General features: G+C 51.3%; 4 protein-coding genes across 4 annotated transcripts; 2 read left to right on the top strand and 2 right to left on the bottom strand.

The window, feature by feature from the left end:
• The first annotated feature begins 104 nt into the window (after window positions 1-104).
• NCU04344 (translation initiation factor eIF-2B alpha subunit) lies at window positions 105-1,934 on the top strand. Its single transcript, XM_951232.3, has 2 exons — window positions 105-502; window positions 600-1,934. Exons 1-2 carry the CDS (start codon window positions 423-425, stop codon window positions 1,552-1,554), a joined length of 1,035 nt encoding a protein of 344 aa, XP_956325.1. The 5' UTR covers window positions 105-422; the 3' UTR covers window positions 1,555-1,934.
• On the bottom strand, window positions 1,599-5,818 carry egt-1 (ergothioneine-1). Its single transcript, XM_951231.3, has 11 exons — window positions 5,241-5,818; window positions 5,067-5,185; window positions 4,767-5,005; window positions 4,593-4,707; window positions 4,521-4,534; window positions 4,438-4,459; window positions 4,077-4,363; window positions 3,086-3,779; window positions 2,958-3,033; window positions 2,534-2,910; window positions 1,599-2,465 (listed from the first exon to the last, which is right to left on the bottom strand). Exons 1-11 carry the CDS (start codon window positions 5,481-5,483, stop codon window positions 2,021-2,023), a joined length of 2,631 nt encoding a protein of 876 aa, XP_956324.3. The 5' UTR covers window positions 5,484-5,818; the 3' UTR covers window positions 1,599-2,020.
• Window positions 5,819-9,134: 3,316 nt separating this feature from the next.
• Window positions 9,135-11,285, top strand: NCU04342 (hypothetical protein). Its single transcript, XM_951230.2, has 4 exons — window positions 9,135-9,422; window positions 9,486-10,181; window positions 10,270-10,471; window positions 10,611-11,285. Exons 2-4 carry the CDS (start codon window positions 9,787-9,789, stop codon window positions 10,977-10,979), a joined length of 966 nt encoding a protein of 321 aa, XP_956323.2. The 5' UTR covers window positions 9,135-9,422; window positions 9,486-9,786; the 3' UTR covers window positions 10,980-11,285.
• A 783-nt stretch (window positions 11,286-12,068) lies between these two features.
• NCU04341 (hypothetical protein) lies at window positions 12,069-16,153 on the bottom strand. The gene is made up of 4 exons (XM_951229.2): window positions 15,427-16,153; window positions 13,556-15,354; window positions 13,231-13,499; window positions 12,069-13,166 (listed from the first exon to the last, which is right to left on the bottom strand). The coding sequence occupies exons 1-4, from the start codon at window positions 15,735-15,737 to the stop codon at window positions 12,351-12,353; spliced, it is 3,195 nt and encodes a 1,064-aa protein (XP_956322.1). The 5' UTR covers window positions 15,738-16,153; the 3' UTR covers window positions 12,069-12,350.
• Between the last annotated feature and the right edge of the window lie 121 nt (window positions 16,154-16,274).

Raw genomic sequence — 16,274 nt, forward strand, 5'->3', positions numbered from 1 at the left:
TACGCATTGAGGACGGTGAGTGGCGGCAGAATACTTCAAAGGGCCGCCCGCACTTGGGAATTTGGGATGAAGAAGGTTACATGTACAGCTAGTAGAGGTAGGTACGCATCTTGAGTCACACTTTCAGATCAGACCAGACGCACGCTTCTTCAGAAAACGCTGCATTTTATCGACTCTGCATACCACAAACCAGATCATTGTCGCAATACATAAACCTGTACGATTTGACAAAGCCAAAACCTGCCTGCCTGCTCCAAGTCTCCCAAGTGACTAAAACACCCCGAACCCTCCCCACTTGGATCGACCGCCGCAACAGTGCTTCCTCCCGGGAGGACTTGTATGTTTTGGCAACGAAAACCACTTCCCACACCTTCACAATATCAACACACTTTGTCGTCTTCTCCAACAACCCCCATAGAAACATGGCCACCGACGACCTATCCAACAAGCCGCTCGCGGTACGGACGACATCGTCCACCTCCACTGATGGCGCCTCGTTCGAGTGAGTTTGCTTTGGCGTAATTACCACACGCGTCATAACCAAACCGCGCTGAACCCTTTCGTCGCATTGCTTGCCTCTGACCAAGACAAACAAACAGCATCGTCAAAACCTACCGCGACCTCCTCACCTCCGACCCCGACATGACTATGCCCGTAGCAGCCATCGAATCGCTCATCGAGCTCTTGCGCGTCACCCCTTCCTCAACAGCCATGGAAACCGTCGAGGTCGTCAAGACCCAAAAGGCCCTCCTCCTCGACTCGGCCCCGAACCCTCTCCCTCTGCTAGCCGGCGCCGACCTCTTCGAGCAGTACCTTCTCCGGTCGCTTAGAGGGCAGACCGCCGAGTCCTTCGACGAGACGAAGCGCCACCTGCTCAACAACCGCCAGCTCTTTGCCGCCCGCGCCAAGGCCGCCCGCGACAACATTGCCGTCATCGGTTCCCGCTACATGTCGCACCGCAAGATCGTCCTGGCCGCCGGCGGTTCGCGGGTGGTGACCAAGATCCTGGTGCACGCCGCCACGACCCGGACCAACACGCACTTCAAGGTCATTTACGTCATGGACGGCAGTCCGCACTGCGACGCCAGCGTCTCGGCCCTGCGCGACGCCGGCCTGGAGGTGGAGACCATCTCGACCTCCAAGGTGGCCTACGTCCTCAAGGACCAAAAGGACATCAACATCGTCCTCGTCGGCAGCGAGGTCGTCATGCAAAACGGCGGCATCATCTCGCGCATGGGCACTTCGCAGCTTGCTCTGCTCACGCGCTTCGCGGGCGGCTCGCAGAAGCGCTTCTTGGTTGCTGCGGAAAGTCACAAGATTGTGCGCAAGACGCCCCTCTGGCACCCACAGGTGTTGAGGGTCGGCGTCAAGCAGAAGGATATCAGCAAGTTTGACAACGTGGGCGTTGACCCTGTAGGCCAAGAGGCGAGGGATTGGGTGGCGGATCGCGATGAGGTGGATTATACCGATCCGGAGCTGATTGATGGCATTGTGACGGAGCAGGGAGTGAAGCAGCCGAGTCAGATTTGGGAGTTGGTTGATTATGAGAAGTGAGGGGGGTCTTGCTGCCCGATACTGAAGGTGAAAGGTGTTGAAAAGCGTGGGTAACAAAAGGGCGGTTTTATGAATGGATGGATGGATGGATGGAACTGCTTGATCATTTTCAAGTTATCGGTGTGGTTACTGTGGTAAATATCCTTGCAGCATTATTAGGCGTTTTTAACGGGAAATGGGATAGGTACCTGATATCCTTTGGAGGTTTGGTTGATGAAAGAGTCTCTTTTCTCACTTGCTTGGCCTGTGAAGGAAAACAAAGTACGTGCTAAAGTTAAACCAGGGATGCCTGATCGAGTGGAGTGACATATGAAACCACCCCATTCATATACATGTAGTTGACCGAAATTTCATAACCAAGAAAAAGATACCCATCTGAGTACTAACCAAGACTGCGCTATTCACGTCGTCTTCACTTTCCAACCAGCCATAGTCCACCACCCATTACACATACAAACACAACGACTCACAAATCCCTAACAACTCTCGCCCCCACCCAAGCATAAGGATAATTCCTCTGGTACCAATTCACAAAGCTCTTCCTCCCCGCAATCCTCGGATGCGTAGCCCAGCTCCCTCCCAGCACAATGTTGTGCTTCTCATCGAAAAAATCCGCCGTATAGCCGGGGTACAGCTCCATCGGCTCGAACCCCTCCCACTTGCGGAGGACCGATGAAGTCCATTCCCACACGCCGCCGAGCTCGCCTTGCCCGACAAGGGTGTTGCCTTTGGAGGTGATGGGCATAGGGTGCCAGTTGTGAAAACCGACATTGGCACCGTCTAGGTCAGAGAAGAGGTCTTCGGTGGTGATGAGGGTGGTGTTGCTGTCGGAGGGGGAGGAAGACTCGGCGGGGGTCTCGGAAGAGGGAGAGGATGGGGGAGTGATTTCCACGCCGTTGTTGGTTAGGTGGCTGTTTATCAATGGGAAAGATATTGTTAGTGCGAGCTGGACACGGGAGAGTAAGTCGAAGGGACATACGCATTAACAGCCGGAACCGTCCTTCCCAATTGTCTCTCAGCTTCCTTCTTCTTCTTGAGAGCATCGGCGTAAGCGTAAATGCTCCGGGTCTCTTCGAAGGTGGGAATACGGCCGCCCATGTAAGCTGCGCAACCGGCAAGTTCGTCGTAAGAGGCAAACACGGGCCAGTCGAGAGCGTGCTTGAGAGGCACGAGACCGTAGACTGTGCGGACTGCTGTCTTCTCGAGGAAAGATGAAGGGAGCTGCTGCTTGGAGGTTCTGTTGCTGTGGTGACCGCTCACGCTGTTTGTTGTTCCATTGCTAATGTTCTCGTTGTCCAGGCGGGCCCAAGAGGCAGGGAGCTTGTCGATGTTCTTTTCAAGCAGATATTGCGCGTACTGGTTGTTGTTAGTATCGTGCAATAATAGTTGCTAGGCAAACGTACCTCTTCGTTGGTGATCGGCCTCCCTTGAGCCTGAAAGGCAGCAACTTGAACGCGCCTTGGAGGCTTCTCGTTGTCCCTATTTGCAAGTTAATCCACCGTCGACTTTGACGGAAAAAAGGTCCACTTACCAGCCATAATGCTTGTTGATATCAGATCCATCCTCAGGATCATCCAAACCGATGGTGATCTCCTGTGCCGGAATCTTAAACCACTGATTGGGAACCCTCTCGGACTCTGCCTTCCTCGCGAGCTTGTCAAAGTCGGGCCGTGGAATATGGGTTGGGATCAGCGTCTTGTCGCTCTGTAGCATCATGTACAACAGCGTCTCGATATGCATAAGCTCGTGCTCAAACCCAACCCAAATGGCCCGACCCACATTCCGCGGAATATTCGCGATGCCATGCGCATAGAGGCCGCGTAACCGGGACCGTACCGTCTCCTGGTAGGTCAGGATTTCTTCCACCGGCGGCCATTCATCAGGAATCTCCGAGTGCGCATGACACAGCTCCGGGTTGTCGACATCAGGATCAATGCCTCGCTCGAAGATCTTGCAAAAGTGAGCGGGCTCTGACGGAGCCTGCTTGGTGGTCTTTGTGAGCTGGATGTCGAGGAAGGTCGGGATGTGACCGAGGTAAAAGATGCAGGCGTTTCGGAGCTTGATGGGCTTCTCCAGAAGCTCTTCCTGGGGAAGCATCTGACGTGTGACGACATCCCATGTCGCCCAAAGGGCCTCCCAGTCGTCCAGAGTTGGGAGTGCGCTGCGAGCGTACACCGAAGGGATGAGACTGAAAGACATCCTTGACTTGGCAAGCAGATGGAGTCCTGCAGTACGACGGAGGGATGTCAGCATGTGTCAATGGTTTTGACGGCGCAAATATTCGAGCCTCCCCAGCCCGTGCGCGCTACCCGAACACTGCAGCCCAACACCAGCCTACACATTGGTAAACTTGTGCCAGTGTAGGAGCTGTGCCCATCAGGAGACACCGCAACATCATATCATCATACGACTGGTCCGTAGGGTGTGGGGAAGGTGTGGTAACACCAGCCGGACGGCTCAAACGGGTAGTCTCAGAAAAAGCTGGAAACCTCAAGCAAGGAAAAGCTGTGAAAGCAACTTACCATATTCGTTGCCGTACGTCCATTCCGAGACTTGTTCCAATCCCGCCGTGCTCCAGAGCCTCTCTGACTCCTCTTTCGAGTACTTTAGGCTCTGTTCGATCTGGATCCTGTCGTGTGACCTAATCAACTCCCCCATAACCATGGTGTCGCGAGTGGGGGCGTAAAAGGCCTGGTGTCTGCCGCCCTCTTCGTCATACACATATTCGCCAATGACTCTCCAATCGCCCTCGATGAAGGCCGTCTCTCCGATAATTTCATTGGCGTTGCGAAGACCATTCAAGATGAACCTGAATCATCAGTATCAGTAATGGGCTGGAAAGCGGGAGCCGCCATGAGCGACAGAAAAAGGGGTATGACATACTCGTGAGTAATACCAACCTTGTCTGTTTGGTTATTGTCAGCTTGAAGGTGGTCTTATACCATGTCACATGAGTAAGCACAAACCGTTGTAAGCGTGGCTAGTATATGGTTAGCAATGTTCCTGATGACGTCCCAAGATGTTTGTCGAACACGTACTATACCCTCGCCGGGTCATTGCAAGCGTCAACCCCAATGAGCATCTTGTCATTGGGTCCAAGGACGTCCGTAAAGCCCTTGAGAAAGGTAGCGGCGTCACTGCGGTTAAAGTTGCCTAGAGACACGATCATGTCAGGATTTTCTTTGACCAATTCAATACGTATTCAAGCTTACCAATGCTTGACCCGAGGTGCAAGATGCATTTCTGTTTATTGATGTTCTCTGGGGCCTTGAGCCAGTCACGTCCATCGTCATATGTACCCAGAAGACCGTGGCACTTGACGTGCTTGTAGGATGGTACCTGAGCGAGAGTGCGCTCCAGCTCCTCCCGAGACAGGTCAAGGGCATAATAGTCAATTGCCTTGCCGGCGTTGTCTAGGGCTTCCAATAGAAGGTTTACTTTGCGCAGATTTCTGGGGATATGGTCAGCTCTTCGAAATCCAGGACCCCATTGTCGAATTGTCAGATGTTTACCCGCTTCCGAGCTCAATGATCATGGCACCTGACGGGATGAAGCTAGCCATTTCGGTCGCATGTTTGGTGAGGATTTTGATCTCGTCATTGGTAAGATAGTACTCTTCAAGGTATGTGATCTGATAAGGGTCAGTATGAACCAGCATGTCAGTCCCACAACTTGGATAAACTTACACGCTCGAACAGCTGCAGGCCTCTCTCGTTGTAGAGAAGCAAGGTGGGTAGCTGTCTAGGGCCATCTTTAGGTCGGAACATGGAGGTTATCTCGGTCTTGAGGTTGATCTCTACAGCAACGCGGCGGATGTCGATGATATCGGCGTTTGATGTCTGCTGCTGAAGCTTGGATAGCACATGTTGTCCAGTTGCTTTGAGCTGTCCGAGGGCACTGCTTGGGGTCATGGATTCGGCACTCGGCATGTTGAATTGTTTATCACCGATGCAAGCTTGGGGATTGAAAATGGGACAAGAAGTTCTTTTGCAGGATGAAGAGTTGTTGAGGAACAGTTGACAATGAGAGAAGTATGTAGTCGACGTCAGAGAGGAGCTATGTCTAGCTAAGTGGAGGTAGAACAAAGGGAGCTACAAGCTAAACCAATATAGTGAATAGCTTGGAGTTCAGGAACAAGAGGGAAAGATGCGAGGTCAGAGCACCCAGTTCCTGGCACGCAAATATAAATATATTTACTAGCCTTACTCAGCCTGGCAGTTGGATGTGATGGAGCCATGTGGACGTATGTGGGCATGCATAAGCACAGCAATGGACTCCAAACCAGCTCCCTCTTTCGTCCACTGTCATGTTGATGGAGTCTGGGTTCCGTGGGAGGAAGTGGACTCATGACCCAGCTTGGAGACAGTAGACAAGCGAGAATTGACTGGGGATCCAGGATCAGGGAACATGGAATGCCAACACGACGGAGGCTGCCGGCCCATTACATGTCCAACTGTGTAATAAGAAGAGAAGAGAAGGCAAGGAGGAAGAGGATTGGACGTCAAGGTGATCCGGTTACATAACCCCCTGGGCCTCTACACTCGTAGAGCCCCAAAGCCAAGGAAAGGAAGATCTAACTAGGACGTTGGACATGGTCGAATTGATTGGACGTGATCAGTCCGGGGTACAGCATGTTCCCGTCAGGAACACTTCCTGTGGCTTCCAAGTTGTTACATGGCGCCGCCGTGCTTTGACTATGCAGACGGATGTGGTGATGATGATGATGATGATGACGCTGAAGTTTGAGTAAGGTACGAACTAGAGATTGGAAGAATCAGCCCTGGATAAAGGACGACGTGCCCGACTGAAACGAAAAACCGCCCATTCTATGGAATGTTTCTGCACTTTGAAGGGAGCGGGAAGACCGACAGGAGTCGATGGAGGGGTCAGAGAGCAGTGTTCAACATGTTTCTGTGCTGTCAGACAACGCCAGAGGTTCGGGGTACTGGCAACCGAGGTGACTGAACAAATGGCGGGGTTTTTGGAGAAGCAACAGGACCAAAAGGGAAGGAAGACAACCAAAGCAGTGAGACCTTTCGACGAGGACGAAATTGTTTTGTCATGACCGACCCTCGCTAGGTAGGTACTCATGCGTGGGCGCATGTTGTTGGAGGAGACCTGGAGCAGATGGCAAAGAGTGGGAGTCGATGACAGTTTGCCGTCGGCTGATGCAAGGAACGAATCACCTGGCACGACGCGCCCAAAGGGATTCCTGGCAGACAGCAAAGGGGCGGGTCCCACGCCCTAGGATACCTTAGGTTGCCCGATGGCAGGCACTAACCAGCAAGGTGTTGGCGTCCCCTTTGAGTGCGTGGATGCGTGGGTGTTTGTTAGTAACATGCCTCAACTCCGTCTTCTGGGCAACCTTTTCCCCCACGATCAAAGAAGTACAGCTTGAATAATGTTCGCGGAACTGCTGGTGCCCGGTTATAGTGTTGAGGAGGTGATTCCTGTAGAGGGGGAAGGCCACAGCACCAACATGTAGGTATGTAACAAAGTGCTCAGATACTCGTAAGAAGAAGGGACATGGTATGAAAACGAAGCATGGGATCTCCGATCACGGCAATTAATGCCACCCATCGTAGTGTAGAATGAATCCGTGAAAATATAACTCATCCACTGGGTACATGGAAGGACACCACCGGAATCGACAGGAGAAAGAGAAGAAAGTGCTGATCAAGTCCGGGAACGAAGGATCCCCAAGTCTCAGCTACCTACCTACCCCTCATGAGTTAGAGGTAGCTCCGTCACCGAATCCACCCGCCGTAGCTTCCGTTCTTAGCTGCTGGAGCCCTATGACATAAACGAGACAAGAACGGAAGTTCACCTGGACAAAGTATCCGTATCGATGAGATAAGAAACGAGACATTCCCTTCCAATGTTTGACCATCAATATCGCAACTTTCCAAAACCAACGCTCTGCAACTTTCTCACGTTCAACTTGACAGGTCTAATCGGACAAGAACATTGTGAGATGATCTTGAAGCCAGCAGAGCCGCCGCAGCCTCCAACCTTCTGTTACACAAACTTCCGTCAGTTGTCCGACTCGGGTGGAGATCGACGTCATCGTTTCACGGTTTGCTTCTGGCATGCGCATCGATGGGTCTCTCAAACTTCCATTCAACCAGCAACCTTCTCCCGGCTCTGGTTCTTGACCGAGAAAACAACATACCTCTAGGCCAAAGACCCTCGGGTCCTGTGCAATGAGAAGGTAGATGGCGTGGGTGGCTCGGGATGGGTAGCATCCGGCCAAGCCGCGCTAGTCGCCTCAGTCGAATCTAGCGATCCAAGATGCCATCAAGCTGCCATCGACGACAAAGGCATAACTTTTCGGACTTGGCTGTCTGTCCTTCTCTTTCTTCGAGTTACCCTACCTGCTCTTACGCGCGACTCAGACGGGTGACAGGAAGGACCCCCACGGCAAGATACAATACCGGCCTCGAGTGCAGCAATTACTTTGGGAATAGGCCGGCTGCAGACCATGTCAAGACGTTCACAACCGTCTGGTGGGATCATGTCCACAGTCCCTTCGGTCCGCCATCTCCCCATATTGCGGGGAAGCCTGCCATCATTTATGCGAATCATCCACCATGTTCCGAGGAAAAGTTTTGTCTGGTAGTGACAGAGGTCGCTGACCGCCAGCCAACACCACTTCTCGCCGACACCATTCGAAATGTTAAACATCCTACAACACCCGACCTGCTGTCTCAACCCCTGAATGGGAAGCACCTGACGAGCCTAGTTTTCCTTCTTCTGTGCTGGCCATGTTGACCTGTTGTTTTAAAGACCTTTGGGGATCAGCTGATCATGGATTGGTACTGACATTTTGTGCCTTCAAAAGCCACTCGCAATAGGGGATGCTACGATAATGAAAGCGACGCCAGTGAAGCAAGCCGGCTCCGTCACTTTCCATGTGGACCCCAAACATCAGTCCTCCACTCAAAGATCTCGATATTTCCAATTTGAGCTCAGTCGGCAGATCGAGCAGGCCGGAAACACGATTCCGGGGATAATTGCCCCACTCCATGGTCGTTGGTGGAGCCTCTCATGGGTCCACAGTCCGTGTTCCGGCCCCGAGAACGGATCCACCTTTCTCCGCCTTGACGGGCGCTAAAACCCCGACCTTTGCTCTCGGCGTGGGGGCCAATGCGGAGGGTTCTCCTCGTGAGATCTTCGACTCCGTCATCACCAACCCACGTTGACAGAACAACTTCATGGCACTAACCACCTGATCCGGACAGAAACACAACCGTAGTCTAGATCTCCAAAGGCAGCATTCAAGTTGCGTGAATGGCCTCATTGTCTCTGGTACTCTGACACGGCCGTTCTATTTCCCACCGGTCAACAATCTGAGGACCCATCCATCCATCCGTTGAAACCAAACCTTTTTTCAAAAAATTAAATAAAAAATAACACGGATCGAACGCAACGCTGACCAACGAGGGCTCGTTATGTAATTCGCCTATCGCAGCACACCACGATAACAAATCGGGCAACAGACCTATGATTCAGACTGTCAGCCGGCCCCCTCATTCTGCGGGGCTGAGTTATCCGTAATCTATTTTCATTTTTGGAATCACCTGACAGCGTGTGAAAATGCGCGTTCGTGGTGCGGGGAGTACGGATCGTATGTATGTATGAGAACCGCGTCTCGCGTTCTGTCATTGGCGTGGCTCCCGTCATCTACTACTGCCTGCCCTGAACAACCCCGCACGCCTTTCGAGATACATGGTGCATGAACTCCACGGAACATCTGAAGTAATACGGGAGTTACACAAACACCAAGCCTCTTCTTCCGTCCAAAGGCCCTGAAATTTGTGTGATGAATGCTACCTCAATCGGGGGGTGCGGCATAATGACAATAATGAGTAAGACGGGAAAGCGGGGTCAGTTGTGGTAAACGAAGCTGACATTGATTCATCTGCAAGCAGGCCGTCGCTGACGCTGCTGCCTAGAATAGGTGGTGCCCGCCCTTAGCTCTTGGGTGTTTGAAATTTGAGGTTCCTTTGCTATCGTAGGGAAGATAGATACCCGACGGTAAAGCTTTGGGGAATATTAATCAAGGCAGTTGCGCCTGTTCTTTTGAAATGTAGAGGTGAAGAGAAAGCGAGTCAGTAGTATCGAACTCGATTCCCAAACTTTTCCATCCTCTTCAGTCTTGCTTGAAACCCCCTTTCTCTCCCCTCCATCACCAACTTCAATATCAATCAATCACAAACCCAGCCCACCATCATGTCCTCCTCCCAATCCACCGACTCTGAGGGAAACCCCCTCAAATCCTACCGTGGCAACTGCCACTGCGGTGCCTTCATCTTTACCCTCCTTGTTCCGGAAATTACCACTGTCATGTACTGCAACTGCTTCAACTGCCGCAAAAAGGGCTACCTTTGGTTGATCCCCGACACGACCAAAGGCCACAAGTTTGAAGTGGTCAAGGACGAGGGAAAACTGACCGAATATGTACCGGGCCCGAAGGGAACGAAGTACAACTTCTGTAAGGTGTGCGGGACGGGGGTTTATGCTGCTTATAAGAAGGAGCAAAATGAGCCTGGGAAGGAAGGGGAGGGCGTATTGGTGAATGTGAGGGCGCTACAGGAGTTGAAGATTTGGGATTTGGAGGTTAAGGAGTGAGTTTGAAAGACCTTACTTACCTACCCTCTGACAAGACTGAATTGGAGGGACTGTTGACTGACATGATGCATCGATCCGCGGCAGATTCGACGGCAAAAGTATCCCGCCCCCATACCAACCCGCCCCCTTTGACGGTCCCGAACCCACGGCCGAAGTCGAGAACGGCGTCGTCTATCATGGCTCTTGCCATTGCGGCGCCGTGAAAGTGGCCGTCAAGACTAAAGGGCCGCTGGACAAGACGTACAAGGAGAGGGTTATTGATTGCAATTGTAGTGTTTGCCAGAGGGTACGTCTTCTCAACCCCGTTTCTTCACCTTTCTCCTTTTCTCTCCTTTTTCTTCTTTCCCTCCGTTTCTTTTCTTTTCCCACCCACCCCCTCTCCCCACACCCATATACTCTCACCACGCTAACTCATTGCCAAACAGGGCGGTTACATCTGGATCTACCCCTCCTCCTCCGAGCAACTCTCCTTCACCCCGCAATCCCGGGCAAACCTAACCTCCTACGCCTGCATCTCCAAACTCATGTGCAAGACCTTTTGCAAGACGTGCGGCGTGCACCTGACCAACGAGTTCAACTCGGCCGCGACCGAGGACGAAATCGAGGCCGCCATGAAAGGAAAGAATGGAGACATGGTGATGAGGTGGATCAAGGGTGTTTTCCCGATTAATATCAGGTGCTTGGACCGGTGCCCGGGGGATGATGATTGGGAACTCGAGAAGTGTGTGAAGGAGTTGAAGGTGGAGAAGGGGGATGGATGGAACATGATTCAGCCCGGGTATGTGAATCCATGAAGGGTTATGGATGTTCTCATGGTAGACTGGATGTTTTGTAAATGACGATTAACTTATCATGAGGATCTGCTGAGACCTTTGACTTTGGGTGTCGAGTTTGGAGCGGAAACTCTGAACTCTGGAATAGTTAGGCCAGAAGGAGAAAGATTATGCTGAAAAGAACTGAAACACGCGAACAGCTTCTTGCTACACTCCTCCGAAACTGAACAATGTACCTGCCAAAAGACAAGTAGTAAAAACGGACTGGACCATGACAACCCAGCAAGTTGAACAATCGTGGACGTCACCACCAGCTTTGTCGAGATTTATGACATATTGCCTAGATATTTTGCTCCTTCAGGAGGGGGTAATTTGTCAGAGTGAAAGATAGGTAGCTGGAGGCAACTGCAACGACAACTGCAACGGCAACTGCAGCGGCAACTGCAACTGGCTCAATGGTTAGTTGCGTAGGTTGGTAATCGCTTCCATCTCGAGGTGGGCGCCTGGGTGACTAGAAAAGGAGCCAGCTGAAGTGAAGATTGACTGACTACATGACTAAAGAGCGGACACAAGGATGGGAGGAATATGACAATAGAAACATGGGAGGGTTGCCATCTTCAGCCACCTACCCAACTGTAAACCCAAAATCATACTTTTGCCAGAAACGATCAAGTTAGAAGCAGGAGATGCAGGTATTACCCATTACATGTCAATTAAGCTTATCTAGCGAGTCATCACACCCGGTGATGACCGCCAGCTTTTGACTTATATCGAATCGAATCGAATCGAATCGATGCCTTTGAGGCTTCCTTCCGTCGGTTGCTAACCTTGCCTGCCGCCCGCGCAACTGAATAGAATGCTGTTGTGATCAACGGCCAAACCAAAAAGAAACCCTTTAGGTCAGCCAGACTCGACAATGAGGTTTGACAAACCTCAAATCCCTAAACTCCATGCAGGCCTGCCATGCGGAAATACTATACCCAAATGAAGAGAAAAAGAGAAAAAAAAAAAAAAAAAAAAAAATTTGTTCCGTACGGACCAGACCGTGGAGCCAAAGATGTGGCGGCCGTATGTCCTGTGCTGTAGTCTTGTATATGTGGGAGTCCAGTCCCAGTTCCCAAAGTCCCAGTTCCCAAAGTCCTACCAAGTCGAACGCCGATACAAATTATGAAAGATTATCAATCCCGAGCCAAGACGTGTTGAAATAAGGGGGAAAAAAAAAGAAGAAAAAAAGAAGGAAAATTGTCGCCGTCATGCTCTCACTTGCCCGCTCGCTCGCTCGCTCATCGTAATAATCAAATCATCATCCACCATCAAATCCAAACTCATTATCCTCCTATTCCTCCAAGGTCCATTCAGCAAGCCTATTTCCCATCACTCCCCACATCAAAATCATCCCCCTTCCTCTCCCTCCCCCTCAACCCCCTTCTTCCTCTTCTTACTCGGCCTCCGCTCACTCTTCGTACTACCACTCCTACTATTCCATCCCCCTTCTCCTTCAACCCAATGTCCCTTCTCAATCATATGCTGCCGCAAATTATCCGGGCGGTTCTTATACTTGCTCTTGCAACCGGGAAACTTGCAGGGGTAGATCTTGTCCGGCTGGTCGCTGTGCTTGACCTTCATGTGCTTGGCCATGCTGCCTTTGAACCAGCGGGGGTTGCCGTCGGGACGGTAGTCGCAGAGGTGGCATTGGGGTGGGTGTTGGGGGTCGGAGTCGGGCTTTTGGGTTTGATCAGTAGTGGTGGCTGGGGCTTGGTCTTCGGAAGGTATTTCCCCAAGGTTGGAAGCTTGTTTTTGCTGTTGTTGTTGGCGGTGTTGTTGTGGTTGTTGTGATTGTTGTGGTTGTTGCGGTCCGAAAGTAGCTGTGGAACTGGCGACGTGGGAGCTATGTAGAGCTTCGGGAGGAGTAAGTGTCATTGTTGGTACAGAGAGTTTGCGGTGTGCTTCCGTCGAGACCTTGCCGATATCCGTGTGGTCCTTTAGGAAACGGGCTAGCTCGTCTTGGTGATCTTCGGTGGTGGTGGTTGTGGAATGATTTTGAGGAATATCGAACCCCGATATTATGGATCCGATGACTGATATACCGAGTAAGTGGTATACAGCACGATCGTTGACGCTTCCGAAATACTTGAGGTAGATATCGTCGCACAGTTCCCAGACTTTCGGGACGTAGTCACTGTAATAGCGACTCGCGGGCATGGACTCCTGATGCGTTCATCAGCATGACTTGTTTTCGTAACTGATGAGAAATCATTAGGGGAACACTCACCTTTCCAGCATGAAGAACTTCGATCTCAAGTCGTCTACCAGAGAAGATGACCCCGTTGTTGACCTTATTGCAGATTTCAGAAAGCTTTCCTTTGAGTAGTTGCAAATCCTCGTTGTATTTGACCAGTTCACAGAGCATCTTCGTGACATCCGATGAGAATCCGTGGTTTCTGGAAAACATAAGGACTTCTTGGTGCTTTCTATGGAGTTCCGAGTTAATGATATCGAGTGAGTGCGATGGTTGACCGAAGACAATGCAGCTTTCGAGTTCTGTAACAATCTGTTGTTAGTTTCTGATTGTTGATACAATGAACGCCATCACTTACCATCCAAAAACCGGCATCCTGCAACCAGGAGGGTGTCAGAATGGGTGCTACTTATATCTATGCGAGCAGTGGGAGCTTTGCCTTTCAGACTAGATGATCTGCTCAAAGGCACAACAGAGGACTTTGCACAAAAGTTACCAAGATCCCCAGGCGTGATACCCGATGGTTCCAGAATGTGATAAACCAATTGGCGGTACACAGTCCCTTCCTCGGCTTGAAGTAGATTCTCGTAGGCCAGAGACTGGAAGAACAATCCCTTTGCGTCATGTTCCATGTGTTCCTGCCGAGTGACAAAGTTGAAAGCATATATGACGTGTATTAAACACAGAAAATCCATTGATGACGAAGGCTGCTCCCCTTGAAGCATTTGCCGGAGTGTTTGTAAACCTGTAAGCGCGATCTCTTTACATGGCATTGTTCGGAGTTTGTTGGCCAAGTGGTTATCCGGGATATCTTGGATTGCTTGTCTTGACGCAGATAAATGTTCCTGGATAAGATCCCAGGCTGACATTATCATCGTCTCGACCTCGGGGTTGCAGATGTTATCATTGTGAACTTCGATTTGCTCAGGCTCGACTATGTCCATAGGATCATCTGCTGTCAGGTCAAGCTGAGCTGGATATGTCGAGTCTGCCGATGGCATCTCCAGGGGAAAAAGGAGATCATCCGGCATTTGCGGAACATGAATTTCTGACGGGAGTTCAGCTGGTCCATCAAGGATGTTGGGGAACGGCGCATTGTAAAATGTTTCAACAACCTCGTTAAACTCATCGGTCATCTTGGTATGGTTGACTGACCAAGCCACGTCAGAGCTTAATCCTTCGCTGTAATCCGTTACCGGAGACACCAGCGTCGAACTCATGGTGGTAAAGATGGTATCCGCACTTGCATTGGACCTGACGGATGACTGAGGAGATAGACCGTGCCTGCGAGAAGGGACTGAGGCAGGCCTGGAATTTTGCCGCTGTGGGTGACGGTGTCCCGCTAGACCCTGAGTGTTGACTTGAAGGCTTGGCCTACTCTGACTGCTGCGCCCTGAGGCATCGTCCGATAAGGTACAGGGGAATAATGATGCTGAGTGGGAAGCCCCTGAGCCTTCCCAGTTTATCCCCGTGAAACTTTGATAAGATGAGAGAAGCTGATGGGAGGGTTCGGTACATTCGAGCTCGGAAATTCCCTCGGACATCTCAGGTATCTCGGGCAAGGTCTGGGACGGGGTGAGCACCATGGATGGAGCGGGTACCATGAGTGCCTGCGGGTCGACACCGGCTTCCAGTCCTGTCTCAGGATTTTTATGGATGTTGGACACCTCCACTGAGTCGATTTCATATCTCATCACTGATTCCAGTTCGGTAGGTTGAGTTTGCATCATGATCGGCTGTTCAACCGGGGCAGCGCTCAGGAATTCGTAAGGCGGCGGCGCACTGGAGTCATGGTCAACATCGAATCCGGAATCGTGACTCCGCTTGGATTTGTGACCTATTCCGTGGAAGAACTTCTTGGCCATGAACAACATTTTCCTCCTCTTAGATGGATGGCTGAGACATCGCTTGCACTTAACGTCGTCAAAGCGCTCGACCCGGTTATGCTGAGGACACCAGTACTCTCCGGTCGAAAGATACCTGCAGTTGACCAGGTGCTTTAGCATTGACTCGTGGTCGCTCAGCAGTAGCTGGCACTTGTGGAGTGGACATTTCGAACGTTCTTCGTCTTTTAGAGTTGGGCATAGGTTGCGGTTTACTGCAGCCCATATGATAAATCTGGCCTGGGCACAGTCCTGGCGGAGAGTTTCTTGGGTCCTGTAATGCACACTTAGCCTCAGACTTACCCGAGAATATGATATGGCGGGGCCAAGAGAGAAGAAAACATACACACACGACAGTTCCTCTCGATGCTGCTGATACGTGTGTTGATGCTCGGGTTGCTGTGGCTGTGGTTGTGGTTGTTGTTGTTGTTGTTGTTGTTGTGGAGGTACCAAGCTCGGGTCCAAAATGGGATGAAAGGGAGAAGCATGGACCCCATAGGGCTGATATAAGCTTTGTGAATCCCCACCGATCTGATGTTGGCTTGGATGATATGACGATAGCGTTCTTGTTGTAGACGACGTGTATCCAGTGATGAAGGAGGTTAAGGAGAAGGAGTCGTCGTCAAGAAGAGACGGCGCCTGCTTCTTAGCGTCCATCTTCTCAGGTGCGTGTACGGATGTCTTGCAGGACAAAGGTAGGTAGGTAGGTAGGCAAGTAAAGTAGGTACAACAGCAGCGGCAGCAGCAACGAGGATCCCTGATGGCGGTGCCAGGAACGATACTCTCTAGCAAAGTAAAAGAACAGACGACACAGGCACGGTCATCTGAGAAATCATTCGCCACACATTGTTTGTTTTAATGCAGACTGGATCGCGAGCAGGGGCATTGGCCAGAGGGTGTGAGATTGTGAAAAGAAGAGCCGGATCAACGGGATTACGCGATGGCGCGCGGGTTGTGGTTGAGGTCCTAGAAAACTAGACTAGAGCTTCGGTATTCACGGCCTGTGGCGGACAGGGTAAGCAAGTGAGAGCCTAGGTAGCTAATGGCGAGCCAGCTCAGCAAACCAAGTGAGGTTGTCAGCCAGTGGTACGCCATTCTTCTTAGGACTTTGCGGTTGGCGAGCCGGGGTCACTCGTAGGACTTGGGGAGTTGAGTTGCTCTGGACTCTCTGCTGGGGCTGGACCGTCTGTAAGA

The sequence above is a fragment of the Neurospora crassa genome, linkage group IV (assembly GCF_000182925.2).
Source record: "Neurospora crassa OR74A linkage group IV, whole genome shotgun sequence".
Classification (NCBI taxonomy): Eukaryota; Fungi; Ascomycota; class Sordariomycetes; order Sordariales; family Sordariaceae; genus Neurospora; species Neurospora crassa.